The sequence below is a fragment of the Camelina sativa genome, chromosome 15, assembly GCF_030686135.1.
Source record: "Camelina sativa cultivar CO46 ecotype springtype chromosome 15, ASM3068613v1".
Taxonomy (NCBI): Eukaryota; Viridiplantae; Streptophyta; class Magnoliopsida; order Brassicales; family Brassicaceae; genus Camelina; species Camelina sativa.
In genome coordinates, this window is record NC_141894.1 from 3,742,411 (window position 1) to 3,756,453 (window position 14,043).

At 39.8% G+C, this 14,043-nt stretch overlaps 5 protein-coding genes across 5 annotated transcripts; 2 read left to right on the plus strand and 3 right to left on the minus strand.

Moving 5' to 3' along the window:
• The first annotated feature begins 62 nt into the window (after window positions 1-62).
• Window positions 63-2,252, plus strand: LOC104745113 (uncharacterized). The gene is made up of 5 exons (XM_010466288.3): window positions 63-663; window positions 991-1,048; window positions 1,140-1,257; window positions 1,356-1,473; window positions 1,918-2,252. Exons 1-5 carry the CDS (start codon window positions 94-96, stop codon window positions 1,969-1,971), a joined length of 918 nt encoding a protein of 305 aa, XP_010464590.1. The 5' UTR covers window positions 63-93; the 3' UTR covers window positions 1,972-2,252.
• A 147-nt stretch (window positions 2,253-2,399) lies between these two features.
• On the minus strand, window positions 2,400-4,923 carry LOC104745114 (heat shock 70 kDa protein 3). The gene is made up of 2 exons (XM_010466289.3): window positions 4,426-4,923; window positions 2,400-4,310 (listed from the first exon to the last, which is right to left on the minus strand). The coding sequence occupies exons 1-2, from the start codon at window positions 4,637-4,639 to the stop codon at window positions 2,575-2,577; spliced, it is 1,950 nt and encodes a 649-aa protein (XP_010464591.1). The 5' UTR covers window positions 4,640-4,923; the 3' UTR covers window positions 2,400-2,574.
• Window positions 4,924-6,452: 1,529 nt separating this feature from the next.
• On the plus strand, window positions 6,453-9,358 carry LOC104745116 (uncharacterized). Its single transcript, XM_010466290.3, has 3 exons — window positions 6,453-7,252; window positions 7,334-7,501; window positions 7,609-9,358. The coding sequence occupies exons 1-3, from the start codon at window positions 6,719-6,721 to the stop codon at window positions 9,244-9,246; spliced, it is 2,340 nt and encodes a 779-aa protein (XP_010464592.2). The 5' UTR covers window positions 6,453-6,718; the 3' UTR covers window positions 9,247-9,358.
• Window positions 9,359-9,596: 238 nt separating this feature from the next.
• Window positions 9,597-10,335, minus strand: LOC104745118 (dolichyl-diphosphooligosaccharide--protein glycosyltransferase subunit 4C). Its single transcript, XM_010466292.3, has 2 exons — window positions 10,252-10,335; window positions 9,597-9,868 (listed from the first exon to the last, which is right to left on the minus strand). Exon 2 carries the CDS (start codon window positions 9,864-9,866, stop codon window positions 9,759-9,761), a length of 108 nt encoding a protein of 35 aa, XP_010464594.1. The 5' UTR covers window positions 9,867-9,868; window positions 10,252-10,335; the 3' UTR covers window positions 9,597-9,758.
• A 157-nt stretch (window positions 10,336-10,492) lies between these two features.
• On the minus strand, window positions 10,493-13,868 carry LOC104764644 (UNC93-like protein 3). Its single transcript, XM_010466291.3, has 10 exons — window positions 13,545-13,868; window positions 13,033-13,190; window positions 12,845-12,908; window positions 12,640-12,753; window positions 12,502-12,546; window positions 12,009-12,259; window positions 11,586-11,676; window positions 11,380-11,492; window positions 10,923-11,046; window positions 10,493-10,819 (listed from the first exon to the last, which is right to left on the minus strand). Exons 1-10 carry the CDS (start codon window positions 13,698-13,700, stop codon window positions 10,637-10,639), a joined length of 1,299 nt encoding a protein of 432 aa, XP_010464593.1. The 5' UTR covers window positions 13,701-13,868; the 3' UTR covers window positions 10,493-10,636.
• Window positions 13,869-14,043: the final 175 nt, after the last annotated feature.

Consider the following 14,043-nt stretch of genomic DNA (forward strand, 5'->3'; position numbering starts at 1 on the left):
TTAGAGAGTTGAACCGAACCGAAATTCAATGTTTTGAAACTAGCTATTTTGCCGCCTTGCACGAAGAAAACAGTGTGTTGAGAAAACGCTTCGATGGCGTCGTCGTCATCGTCAAGGTCGCTGGTTTCTTCATATACCTTCGATGATAAAGACCTAGAAGACGCTGATCTATGGGCGGTGATTGATTCCGCCGCCGCTGCAGCTACCACCGCCGGGAAAACTCCGAAACCCTTAGCTGTTAGGTATCCAAATTACAATTCTCCTCCGACGCCTGTTTCGTATCCTTCTCCTCCTCAGTCGAAGATTCTTCAGATCCCGAATCGTGACCCTAATCTTGGTCGGCGGTTGAATGAGGAGTCTCCGCGTCCGAACAAATTGGCCAGATCTCGCGTCTTGTCGGCGGAGGTGAAGAGTGAGACTCCGATGGCTCTTGTTACGACGGCGAACCGCAATTCGACCCCGAGTATGATCAATTCGACGAGGTTTATGTCGCCGGAGAGTTACTTGTCGCCTGGGATTAGGCAGACTACGCCCTTTTCGGAGGTTTCTTCTCCGTCAGCGAGCTGCGTTAAGAACGATCCGGTTAACGAGATGCGACATAGCTTGTCTGGGAGCTTTCCTTCAGCTAATCTGTTCAAGGAGTACCAGAATACAGCCATGGCGGTATTTCGATTTGCTCTGTTTCATTAAATTTGATTAAGATTTTGTTTATTCTATGGAATTGCTATGATGATTTGGGAACCTATGGAGAAATCTGAAGCTTCTTAGAATGATGGATCGTGAAAATTTTCATAGATTTTGTTGATTTCAAGAGTAGTTACTGTGCACTGAAGGTGTTCGATGAAATGCCTAGCAGAGTTTTCTCATGATTTTATTGCGATCATGACTTGTTTATAGCTTCGTTTCTAATATTACTTAAGACTCTTGTTAGTGTGACATCAAATGCTATGATTTTGTGAAGTAACAACATGGCTTCATCAATTATTACAGATTCTAGAGAAATCTGATTACACGATGATATCAGGGAAGGCATACATCAAGAAGTCAGGTGAGAAGATTATGCTTGTTGTCTGCTTACTGTTATCTTTACATTTTGATATTGGTTTTGATGCTGCATTGTATGGTATGGAAATGTAAAGGTTGGAGGAAAATATCGTTTTACTTCAACGTGTCTTATGAGATCAGAGACAAGACTATTGAATTTGACGAAAACAGAAATGTCCAGCGTGCTGAGTTCATTGTCCGAGCCATCATGCAGTAATGTTCTTCTCTATAAACCTGAATTTGATGGTGGGTTTAGCAGATAGTGTGTAGTACTTAAATGTTGTTTAACCTTTTGGTTTATGGTCTTTCAGTGGAGGGAGATTTGCTGACGGATGGGGCTCTTGTGAGCGACGTGAGAAAAAATTTCTTAAACCAAACCACGATATCCCCGGCACCGCAGAGACCAGAGCCAAAAACCGAGCTTGCCAGGTAAGATTCCTCTCAGATACTCTTGTTTACTGAATGTAGTTGTTGTGCCATTTTCTCACAGACTATGCTAGTTGTTATGTCGAGGTTTTTAGCTTTTAAGGTTCTGCATATATAATTCTCCAATTCAGCCTCTTTAAAGTTGCCAGAAATGAAGGGAATGGTTGAGACAATGCAACACACTGAGTTCTTGTACTATACTATCAAACTGAATGCCCTTTAGTGAACGTTGGGTCCTGCACAATGTTATGATTCCAATACAGAATACACTTTTTACGAATTCAAGCAATGGATTTAAGGAAAAAACACTAAGAATCAAAGCACATAGAACTTCAAAAAACTTAGAATTAGGAGTTTAACGTTCTACAAACTCTGGTATTAACTTCAATGTTCTTGTGCTATGTTCCTACTTCGTAATGCTCTAATAATATCCTTTTTGGCCTGCAGGATCTTCTAGGAATCGGTGAATATCGAGAAAGCCCAACTGGTCTTCCACGATGATCAGTCAAGAGCAAATGTGTTTCCCGACTTTGCCATCACCAAGCTAAATGTTACCAAACCCACACCAACCAAGTCAAGATCGAAAAGGTATGCATATATATATGCACCTTATTATGCTACAAGATGGCTTGATCCAACGGTTTTCATGGATCTGTGAGTCTTTGTTTCATAGGAAGAAAACAAATAGACTTGGCTGTAATGTAGGGATTATGATTTGTATCACGTATCTATCTAATATCAACATATCAAATATAACGTTCAATCTTATCATTGTTTAGCTATCTCTTATAATTACTGTCATTTAACAGGACGTCTTCTAAGAGTCGGAAGAGATAGAAGTCCTAAACTCTTGATCTAATTCCACAAGTTAGATAACAATCTGGATCAAGACATAGGAGAGTTTGTTGTGACTTGTGACCTTTGTTGAATTAATCAAAACATCTTCTGTTATAGATTAAAAAATGGAGAATACTATCGAAATCCCCCAAGTACATAGTTAACATGAAGAAAAATAAAAGGAAGCCAAAACGGGGGGAACAATATAGAGAATAGTAGGTTGAAAATACAAACACTAGACAGGACCGAGCACAGAGGAGAAGGTTATTAATCGACTTCCTCGATCTTGGGACCTGCACCTCCAGCAGCAGGAGGAACATCCTCGTCCATTCCTCCTGCAGCTGGACCACCAGCTTCACCACCTTGGTACATCTTCGCTATGATTGGGTTGCAGAGACTCTCAAGCTCTTTCATCTTGTCCTCAAATTCATCACACTCTGCTAGCTGGTTGCCTTCAAGCCATTCAATGGCTGCTTCAATAGAGTCTTCAATCTTCTTCTTGTCATCCGCTGCAAGCTTCTCGCCAATCTTCTCATCACGGATTGTGTTCCTCATATTGTATGCGTAATTCTCGAGAGCGTTCTTGGCGTCAACCTTCTTCTTGTGCTCTTCGTCCTCTGACTTGTACTTCTCAGCTTCTTGAACCATTCTCTCAATCTCATCCTTTGACAATCGTCCTTTGTCGTTGGTGATTGTGATCTTGTTCTTTTGCCCCGTTGTCTTGTCCTCAGCTGAGACGTTGAGGATACCGTTCGCATCAATGTCGAAACAGACAGTGATTTGAGGAACACCTCTTGGAGCTGGAGGGATACCGGAAAGCTCGAATTTCCCCAAAAGGTTGTTGTCTTTGGTTCTTGCTCTCTCGCCTTCATAGACTTGGATCAAGACACCGGGTTGGTTGTCTGAATAAGTTGAGAAGACTTGTTCTTTCTTTGTTGGGATGGTTGTATTTCTCTGAATCAAAACAGTCATGACTCCTCCAGCTGTTTCAAGACCAAGAGAAAGTGGTGTCACATCGAGCAAGAGGAGATCTTGAACCTTCTCGTTACCCTCACCGCTAAGAATAGCTGCTTGAACAGCTGCACCATAAGCAACAGCCTCATCGGGGTTGATGGATTTGCAAAGCTCCTTGCCATTGAAGAAATCTAGTAGCAACTGTTGGACCTTGGGGATACGTGTAGAGCCACCAACTAAGACAACATCATCAACTGAGCTCTTGTCCATCTTAGCATCACGAAGACACTTCTCAACAGGCTCCATACACTTTCTGAAAAGATCCATGTTAAGCTCCTCGAATCTAGCACGTGTGATCGGAGAGTAGAAGTCAACACCATCAAACAGAGAGTCAATTTCAATAGTAGTCTGAGCAGTAGAGGACAGAGTCCTCTTCGCTCTCTCACAAGCGGTTCTCAACCTCCTTAGAGCTCTCGGGTTCCCACTAATGTCCTTCTTGTTCTTCCTCTTAAACTCTTGCACAAAGTGGTTCACCATCCTGTTATCAAAATCCTCACCACCAAGATGAGTGTCTCCAGCAGTTGCCTTGACTTCAAAGATACCTTCCTCAATGGTCAAAAGAGAGACATCGAACGTACCACCACCAAGGTCAAAGATCAAAACGTTCTTCTCACCAACACTCGTAGCCTTCTTGTCTAAACCATAAGCAATCGCAGCAGCAGTAGGCTCGTTGATGATACGCATAACATTCAAACCAGCAATGACACCAGCATCCTTTGTAGCTTGACGCTGAGAGTCATTGAAGTAGGCAGGAACAGTTACAACAGCGTTCTTGATCGTGGTACCAAGGTAAGCTTCAGCAATCTCACGCATCTTGATGAGAATCATTGAAGAGATCTCTTCAGCTGAAAACTCCTTATCTTCTCCCTTGTAGTTCACGACAATCATTGGTTTCTCAGCAGGTCCGGAGATAATCTTGAAAGGCCATAACTGTCTGTCGCTTTGAACAGAGCTGTCATTAAATCTACGACCAATCAACCTCTTTGCATCTGTCACATAACAAAACAGAACACAGTTAAACCACAGTTAAATTACAACTATGAAACCCTAAATCATCGCTACTAATACGGATCTAGTTTGTATCTTAGTACAGAGGAAACGTACCGAAAACAGTGTTGATGGGGTTCATGGCGACCTGATTCTTGGCGGCATCACCGATCAAGCGTTCGTTGTCGGTGAAGGCGACGTAGGAAGGGGTGGTACGGTTACCTTGATCATTAGCAATGATCTCAACACGGTCGTGTTGCCAAACTCCAACACAAGAGTAAGTGGTACCGAGATCGATACCAATCGCTGGACCTTCTCCTTTACCAGACATTGTTTAAACTCTTTAGACTAGAGGATGAAGAATTTGAGGTTCAAAAATAGTAATGAAACCGAATGAACAAACTTAGAAAGATTTAGAGAGAGGCAAGTGAGTTCGTGCGGCTAGGGTTTTGTTTTTTTTTCCGAAAGAAGTGGTCGAAGAAGAAATATTTATAGATTTTGTACTAATGGTTTCGAGAATCTTCGATTGGTTCGATATGTAACCACACGATCTTTTTGAGTTGGATCTGACGGTCACGGAACGTTTCTTCTTTGCACTTTTTCCTTTTTTCGACCTTTAAAAAAATAAGGTGCGTTGAAATAGGAATACTTCCAAGTTGGGGTCTGGGTGGGGTCCGTGGGGACTCGAAGAAGCCGTTTTAAAAAAGAGTTCGAGAATGTTCGACTCGGTGGCTTAGTCCTTAATCAACGTCGGTCATTGGCTCTGACGTACTTGACATTTCTTTGTGGTTTCATTGGCTTTTTTAGTCGGTCCTTTAAGTCACCGACTCACCGTCAGCGTTAGCTTTCTCTATTGTCTTTAAAAACAAATTTGAGGCCCAATGGACTTGTCCTGGATGGTAATTGACGACAAAGAAATAAATTAATGTGCTTTATAGTTGTAAAAAGCTGCATAATGCATATATTTGTGAAGAAGCCTTTAGACAAATCATAATCCACCGCAGTACGTTTAGATTGATGGACAATAAATGATAAAACAAAAAAAAAAAGTGTTGCTGATATGAGCCATAGTTCATGGATAATGCCATATGTTTAGAATCAGTTAAACTAGATAATTTGAATAGTTTAAAGAGTGAGAGTTTTGGGCTTATATAACTCTTACTCTTAATTTTGATATACTATAATATGGCCCAAAACAACACGTGAAAGAGAGGTATGCCATATGGGACGATTGTATATTGTTGTTTTTTAGTTTCCATGCAATAAACCAGGTGGCAATAACTTCAACATTCTCAAAGAATGTAGAATTTTTTTTCTTTCATAAATGCAACAATCAACCAATTTAAAAACTCAACAATAATAGGGAACTTATTTTCAGATTTTAAATTCTTTTAAAAACGATTTTTTGTGGCATAGGAAGTTGCATCCATGAATGAAAATAGAATAGGGTGTACAAGTACCAAGTATATCATAGTTGTAGGACCAAATTAATTCTTCCTTTCAAATTCCCTGGCGAAGAGGACATAATACTAACCATGAAGCGTGCAGCTTGTGATTAATGCTCTCTTCTCGCACTCGACCTGTTCTTGTTGTTGATGAGACTTATGTCTTTCATACGGCCAACTCCTTCTCCTTTGTCTTATTCCATTATTAATTGAGTTACGCTTTTGACAATATTATCTCTAAAATCAAATCTCTTTGCCCTTTTCTTCCGTCGATGAACTTTCAAATTGAGAAAATGAAAGGTCGATTACGTGGTGAACATTACATTTCCAACATCTCGAGAAACTTGGAGAAAAATATAGATTTGTCAATTTTTTGAAACCAAAACATTTTGGTTTTTTCTTTGGTATGAAACCAGCTGGTTTAACTCGTTTTCATCCTACCCCTATATGGTTCAAATCTGTCCAAAATGTATTAGAACCGAAATAAATTTGATATCAAGTTTGGTTCTTATATTTTTATAAACCGAAAATATCAACTATCTAACCAAAACCAAACCGAAAACCCTATACATACGCTACCTAAAATGTATATTAGCATGGCCTAAACTATACCATAAGACCAATCGGTTTAATTCAGTATTTCCTTACACCTATATGTATATGGCATAGCGTAAACCCACACTATCTAAAATGTCAGTTGCTTTAATTTAGTTTCTCTTGCCCCCTTTTGTTTATGTGGCATTACTGAGTCTGGTTTACTTTGGTTCCTTTAGTACAAAATATAGAAAATGAAATTACACGTAAAAGACAGCTGCTCATAAGTCTTAACTCTTTGACATTAACACTCTAAATCCCATCACACCTTATTTATACGTAGTCTTCTTGCTCACCATAACCTTCATCTCATCATCTTCATCAAACAAGTATCCTTACATAAAAATCCACAAAAACAATCCATAAAAAGAATGCGTGACACAACATGGCTAGAGCGACTTGGCCTGGCTCTGAGAACCGCCATGGCTTGTCTCATCGTGAGCATGACAACTTTGTACGCTCCTAAACCACTAAAACACTTCACAACGTTTCCAGCCTTCTCTTACTTGACAACAATCCTGATCTGGCTCTCCGATGCTGAACCAACATATGGTGAAGTACTCAAGTGCTGTGTTGATGTCTCTTTGGCCACTTTTCAGACAACAGCCATTGTACTAGTGAGTGTCTTGGTGGTTGGACCAGCTTCACTAGGAAATGGCTTGGTGGCTCCAGTTGCTGTGGCCCTAGCGTCTTTCATCGTGGCTTTTCCTGTTTCCACAAGTCTTCTGACAAAACGGATTGCCTTTGGACAAATTGTTGTCGTCTACGTGACTTTTGCGGTGTTCAATGGAGAGGTGGCTCATGTTTTCATGCTCCCGGTTCATTTGGCGGCCAGTACAGCAGTTGGAGCCATCGCTTCTCTCCTAGCCGTGCTTCTCCCGTTTCCAAGGCTAGCTCATAGTCAGGTGAGTCTTGAGATTATTATTCCTTATTCATGACGATGACACGTCACAAAATACTTACCTTAGGTTTTAAATGGTTTACAGATGAGCAAGGGTTGCGAATTATATGCTGAAACTGCTCTTGAGAGGTTGAATTTATTCGTCGATGTCATGATGGCTCGAGACAACACTACAGCTCAGGTTTTGATCACACGGGCTGCTTCATTGTCTGCAGCAGCAAAAAACATACTCAAGAGCATCAAAATCCACCATGTAAGCCAACTGTCTTAAGAAACTTAAACATAATCATTGTTAGAAATCTGTAAATCTTTTTTTTTGTTTTGGCTCATGGACTAATCATATCTATTCTTTGGAAACAGGATCGTTTGGCATGGGAGAGACCAGATACAAGATTCTTGAGAAGGAAGCAGAAGTTGGATCCTGCGGAGAAACTGCATGCAACAGAATTTCTGATGAGGGGGCTAGAGCTGGCATTGGGTTCTTGCAGTTCCTTTCCTCAAGGCATGAACCGTGATGAAGTGACTCGTCTCTTAGAAGGTCCAAGAACACATATTGCTCCACAGTCATCATCTACTCTTAAGTCTCAAGATAGTCTAGACTGGCATCTTGAGGCTGGGTCTCTGTCCACTGCAGCTTTACCGGTTTGTTTCTTCCGATACTGCGTCAAAATCTTCAGAGGTGATTCGTTATCTGTGAGACAAGATAGTAACTCTGTAAATAGGAGTAACACGGAGGAAGAAACTCATCCAGAAAACGAAGGATTGTCCATGACCAAAAAGGTTTTGAACATTCTATGTGTCTGGATGGCCAGAGAAAAGTTTGTCTTTGCATTCAAGTGCTCGATTTCTCTAGGCCTTGCTGTTCTGTTTGGTATTATGTATAACAAACAGAACGGGTATTGGTCGGGTCTAACTGTAGCCATTAGCCTTGTAAGCGGAAGGCAAGCAACATTAACAGTGGCAAATTCTCGTCTACAAGGGACAGCGATGGGATCAGTCTATGGTCTATTATGTTGTTTTGTTTTCCATAGACTAGAAGAATTCAGGTTCTTACCTCTGCTCCCTTGGATAATCCTCGCCGTCTTCATGAGGCACAGCAAAGTCTATGGCCAGCCTGGAGGAGTCACAGCTGCCATTGCTGCACTGTTGATACTTGGAAGGAGGAATTATGGAGCTCCAACTGAGTTTGCGATCACTCGCATTGTTGAAGCTTCAATTGGGTTGCTCTGTTTTGTCTTTGGGGAGATTCTCGTCACTCCTGTGAGAGCAGCAACCCTTGCAAGAACCGAGCTTAGCCACTGTCTTGATGCCCTCTTAGATTGCATCCAATCACTGGTTCTTTGTTCTGAGGAGAAGAACCAGAAAATGGCATCGGTTACAGATTTGAGGAAAAGACAGGCAAAACTCAAATCTCATGTAGACGCATTAGAGAGGTTAACAGGAGAAGCCTTAACAGAGCCTAAGATTCCATTCCTCCGCCCATTAAACACGGTCAGTTACTACAAGCTTTTGGGCTCTTTCTCGAAGATATCTGATCTTTGTCTCTATGTTTGTGATGGCCTCAAAAACCTATCTGGAGTTCAACCAAACCTTGTGTTTCCTTGGGACAACATCACTCATGACCTGAGAGCCTTCCAAGAAAAGCTTAACCCTTCGGTGAAATGCTTAAAAGAGATCAACATAACCAAGTCGCAAGCAAGGCTCCAAAAGGAGTTGCAGAAGAGAAAGATATGCCACGATGTTGAAGCAGGAACAACAACATCAAACGAAAACTACTCAAACATGGAGTTGGGTCCAAGCCAGGATGATGCAGAGAGGTTTTCGGCTTCTTTCGTAATGCTACTGAAGGAAGCAACTGACAAGATAAGTGATAACACAGCTGAAGAGGTGCTCAAGAAGAGTGAAACTGCTCTATGTTTGAGCAGTCTAGGGTTTTGCATTAGCAGACTGATGCAAGAAACAATATGTATTGTGACAGAAATAACCCATACAACTTGATTTTTGGAAGAGAATCCTAGAGAATGTTTAGTAACACTATAGCAGAAACCATGATGTAAGAAACATTGAGTGTACAAAATTAATGTAAAAACAGAGAGAATTGTCGCTAAAACGAAGCAAATCGTTACTATAGCGCAACAACTGTTAGAAACCCTGCAAACAGAACAAAGAACATTCATCAAGTTCTGTCTGCTTTCTCCCTTATCAGTGAAAGAACTCAGGCCTCGTGGTTGATCATTGTATCAATGAGCATGTAAACCCAAACAAACATAAACAGCAAAAGTTTCACCAACCCTCACAGCTGAGTAAATCAGGCATAATTTAACAAGTAAAACGCGGAAATTGCTCTATATAAAAAAAAAGCCTTTTATAGTGAATTACCAAAGTATGTGAATAACAAGACTACAAAAAAGAGAGAGACTTCTCCAGCTAAAACCACATTGTCAACATACATCAACTATATATCAATTCTGACATATCAGAGACTACTAGTGAATTTGAAGCTCATCTCTCTATTCGAATTTAGGGTCAGCCATAACGAAATGGTAGGCTATCACCAGAATGAAAATGAAGATTCCAAGGAAATTGGCAAAGAAGCCCAGATCTTGATCGTCAAACATCTCTGTAACATTTACAAATAAACCCATTGAAGGATATTAGAATTTAAAGAGAGAAGCTGCTCATCATGTGATGAAAGACTATATAACCAAAACAGATATTCACAAAAATCAACTCTTTTTAACAAACTCAAAACTCTTTTATCACAATTAGCATCAACAATTGCGGTTATACATTATAATGAATCCAAATTGTGTTTTTTAATGGATCCAATAAGAAAACCAAAAACCGAAATTGATTGAATCTGATAGCCAGTAAAATGAAACAAAGGCGCTTTTGCTCAGATCACTGTGTAATACCCTAGGGAGACTGGAGATCTAATTACCCAAAAATCGAAATCGTTAACAAAGATATGAAAAATCCCACAGAAATCACCGATCATTTTACCTTTGGAAAGCGCAGAGAATTCTCGTGAAAGACAATTCTGGAGGAGCAGAGAAGAGAGCTCTTGTGATATATGTGTTGTGTTTTTTCAACGTTGAAGTCTCTCTGAAGATGTTTTAAAGTGAAAGCACATGACTCCAACGACGTCGTTTCTTGTTGATTTGGTTATTGTGAATTAATTTGGTCAATTTCGGTTCGGTACAAATCTCATATCAAGAAGACGTAATGAAAAAGCATTGAAAAGTTGCATAACGCTGGTTATATAGAAATTTCAGAGACATTATAAGCATTAACATGTATTTTTTCTTTACAATTGAATTGAGAATAGTGTTTTAAGCTTTTCACACTTTGTGTTTATCCCCCAAACGTAAACAGATCAAAGCGTCATTCATTCGTCGTGGGTGAAGACCTTTTCTACCTTGAGAGCTAAAAACAGGAATGAGACAAGTGAGACACAGACCATAACGAGCATCACTATGACCATTGCTTGCAGTGATATGTACGGGCTTAAGAAGAACACTATCGCTATTGCTGCGCTCTGCCATACTTTTAGCTGCGCAAACGCTCCTTCCTTTTTCCACACAATTACAACAAACAAAGGAGAGAGGGTTTTAGAGGATGATTTGTCATGTTTTTCAGTAAATTATGAGACTAATCATGATGGTGATGTATACCGTGTCATGCTTGAAGAGTAATGCGAGGAGAGCACTGATTTGAGTGTTTAATATTCCGTCACCAATTCCTAATATCGCCGCCATTATTAGTGGGTAAGCTGTTCCAAGTAGTCCGCTTGTTTGCCTGCATCATCATATCACACCATAGTTTAGCTTCTTTAAAATCACTTGTCAGTTGTGAGTTTCATACAATTCCTAATTATCTTCAGTAAAAGAACCTGACTCCAGCACAAACAATTTCACATATATGACAAAGAAATCGGCATATTTCTAAAAGGAAGTTGCTTGATCAATGCCACAATTTACATAAAAATACCTGTAATGAAGTTCTACCAGGAAACCATTTCATGAAAACACAAATATTAGGAGTTCTGGACTAAATATTCTCCAAGTTGTTATTGGTTTGAGTGAAACGATTGGTGAACATGGTAGTTAACAAGGTGTGAAAGTAACGTACCTGTACCCAAGAAGAATCCAGAGAAATATAGAAGCTTGAGCAAGAACTCCACCAGAAACTATGAAGGTGATTGATGACAAACCAGAGGTAAACCGTCCAGCAGTCATTGAACACTAGAATGATTCACATCAGGAAAAAATAAGGATTAAGCTCATAAAACCTAGGCCAGTAAAAAGTATGATTTTTGAATTGTCCTTTAAACTTACAACTGCATCAAGAGCTCCGTAAACTGCCATCGCCCCACCAACACCCGAGACACCAATCGCTGGCGTAACAATTTCCTTTGTAAACTCAGCCCTATAGAGTGGAAAACGTAAGATGTATGTATATTAGTCAGTATATCTTACGCAAAAAATAAACTTTTGCTGGTTTCGCTGACAATAAATGTAAACTTAATTCAAGGTTCGAAACAACTATTCAATGCTAAGAGCCTGAGACTCCAACCACCACAAGGAATTTTGTGAACGTTATCTAGGGCCCAATGTTAACTTTGACCTGCAGAATAAATCCTAATCACTGGCTTAAGTCTGAATCCTAGGTGAGCGCAGTGACAATACTCCATTTAATGCTATCCTTGTGACAAAAAAGGGAACACAAGGAATGTATATACAGTTTGTTGAGAGACATACCAAACAAATGCTTGTTGCAATCCGGAATATGCAAGGAGTGGGACAATCAGTAGCATACGTATGTCGAGCAAAGGAGTGATTATCATTCTTGGAAGAGAAACCAAGGAATCAACTAATCCCACAGGAGAACCCACATTTTCTTTTCCGTCTTCTCCGTCAATATTCCGAATGAAGAACATTAGTATTGTTCCTAATGTCATACTGAAGAGAAACACCAACATCAATAAGGTAGTGCCACTGGTGCTTCCTTCCTACAGTCATGTCAACAAGAAGAAAACAATGGTGGGGCTACCCAACTAGAAAGGGAAACATAAAATTTAAACAGAAAACAATGGTCTGCTATCCAATAGTTGGGAATAGTTACTTCGTTAAACAGTAGTCAAGTTATACTAACGCGATGGAAATTAAACAAAAAGGAAGCCATCATGAATATGAAACTAGAACTCTGATACATTCTAAAAGATTGCTGTCAACAGAAAATAAAAGTTAGTACCTTTCCATCTTTCAGCAATGCAAGTGTGATGAGATTCCCAAACAGCTACAAAACGATTGACATGAAATGTGTCAGAATAAGAATTTATAGTATCAAAAAGAATGAGCTTTAAAAAAAAATTATCAAACAAACATGGACCTGGTGGCAGGCAAACATAGCCCAAAATTCCCCATTGAACACACCAATTACCGAACCTTCATGCACGCCATGATCTTTAGCATGGCTTCTCGCAATTGATGTAAGGTATGTTCCCTAATGCAGCCAATGCAATTTGAGTTAAGGTCTAAAAATTCAGTAAATATCCAAATAATTAACATTAATAAACTAGAACATGTAGTTGTACCTGGCCAACCCAAATTATTGAAGCTGCAAATCCAAGATATAAAGAAGCTGGTACCATAGTAAACCTAGAACCAAACACCAATTTAAGTCAAGGAAGAAAGTGTCAAAAGTGACAGAAAGACTAAAAGATTCTCTATAGCCAAAAGAAGAAAGAGCTAGGCATAAAGACAAGAGAACAAATGAGAATACCATGATGGCTTGAGATTGGCAGCGACAAAGAGCCAATACCCTGTAGTTCCTAAAACCAGAGCATTCTTTGATCCCATTGACCGGACAACCACAGAAGCAACCATGGAACAAAACATAAAGGACACATACAATATCCCTAGAGATATTGTTCCCAAATCCTGAAAGAATCAAAACAAGTAAACAACTCAACTATCACCACACACACACACACACACACACACAAACAAACAAATTTACACACTGTGATCCTCAGAACAAAAGACAATATCATGTCTCAACATAATTATATCCAACAGTCTCACGGGTCATGTCTCCTAAATTCATATTACTCTCAAGATCCATCAATACAAAATGCCAGCATAATTTATCCTCTCACAATAAACAAAATTCAAACATCCATCACAAATTCAAAAAATTGCATTTTTCCTCTACTCATTGCTTCTGATTTCCTCAAAAACTAATAAATAATAATCAACTTCGACACTCTGAATAAATGTTAAGATCGAGGGAACCTTATTAACGGTAGTTTCAAGGTTCTGAGCAGCACCATAGGCGAGGAAGATTAAAAGAAAGGAGATGCTGAGGATATGAACATCCCTTGTGTAGCTCTTTCCCTTACGATCCTCACCAGAGACCAACGGCGCCTCCTCGTCGGCTCGAGAATCCATGGAGGAGAACTGTTCCGGCCAACACCTCCGGGAAAAATGAGCGGAGGAGCTCCACGGAGAGTGAAAGTCAAACTCTGTAGACAGAGAGATAGATTCCTCCGATGGAATACAAGCAGTCCATTACAGAGATTTGCAATTGCAACTTCCTAGACTGGTGAATGGTCCGGTACAATTTAATTCCGGTTTGGTTTATTATATTCCGGTATTGTTTGAAGTTTTCAATTTTAATCGGTTTAGACTGAATCGAGAATAGTGTTGGGCTGAGCCCACTAAAACAACTTCCAGATAATAATTTCAGTTTACTTCCCGGGAAAACTAAAGAACCGATCAGATCATACTACAA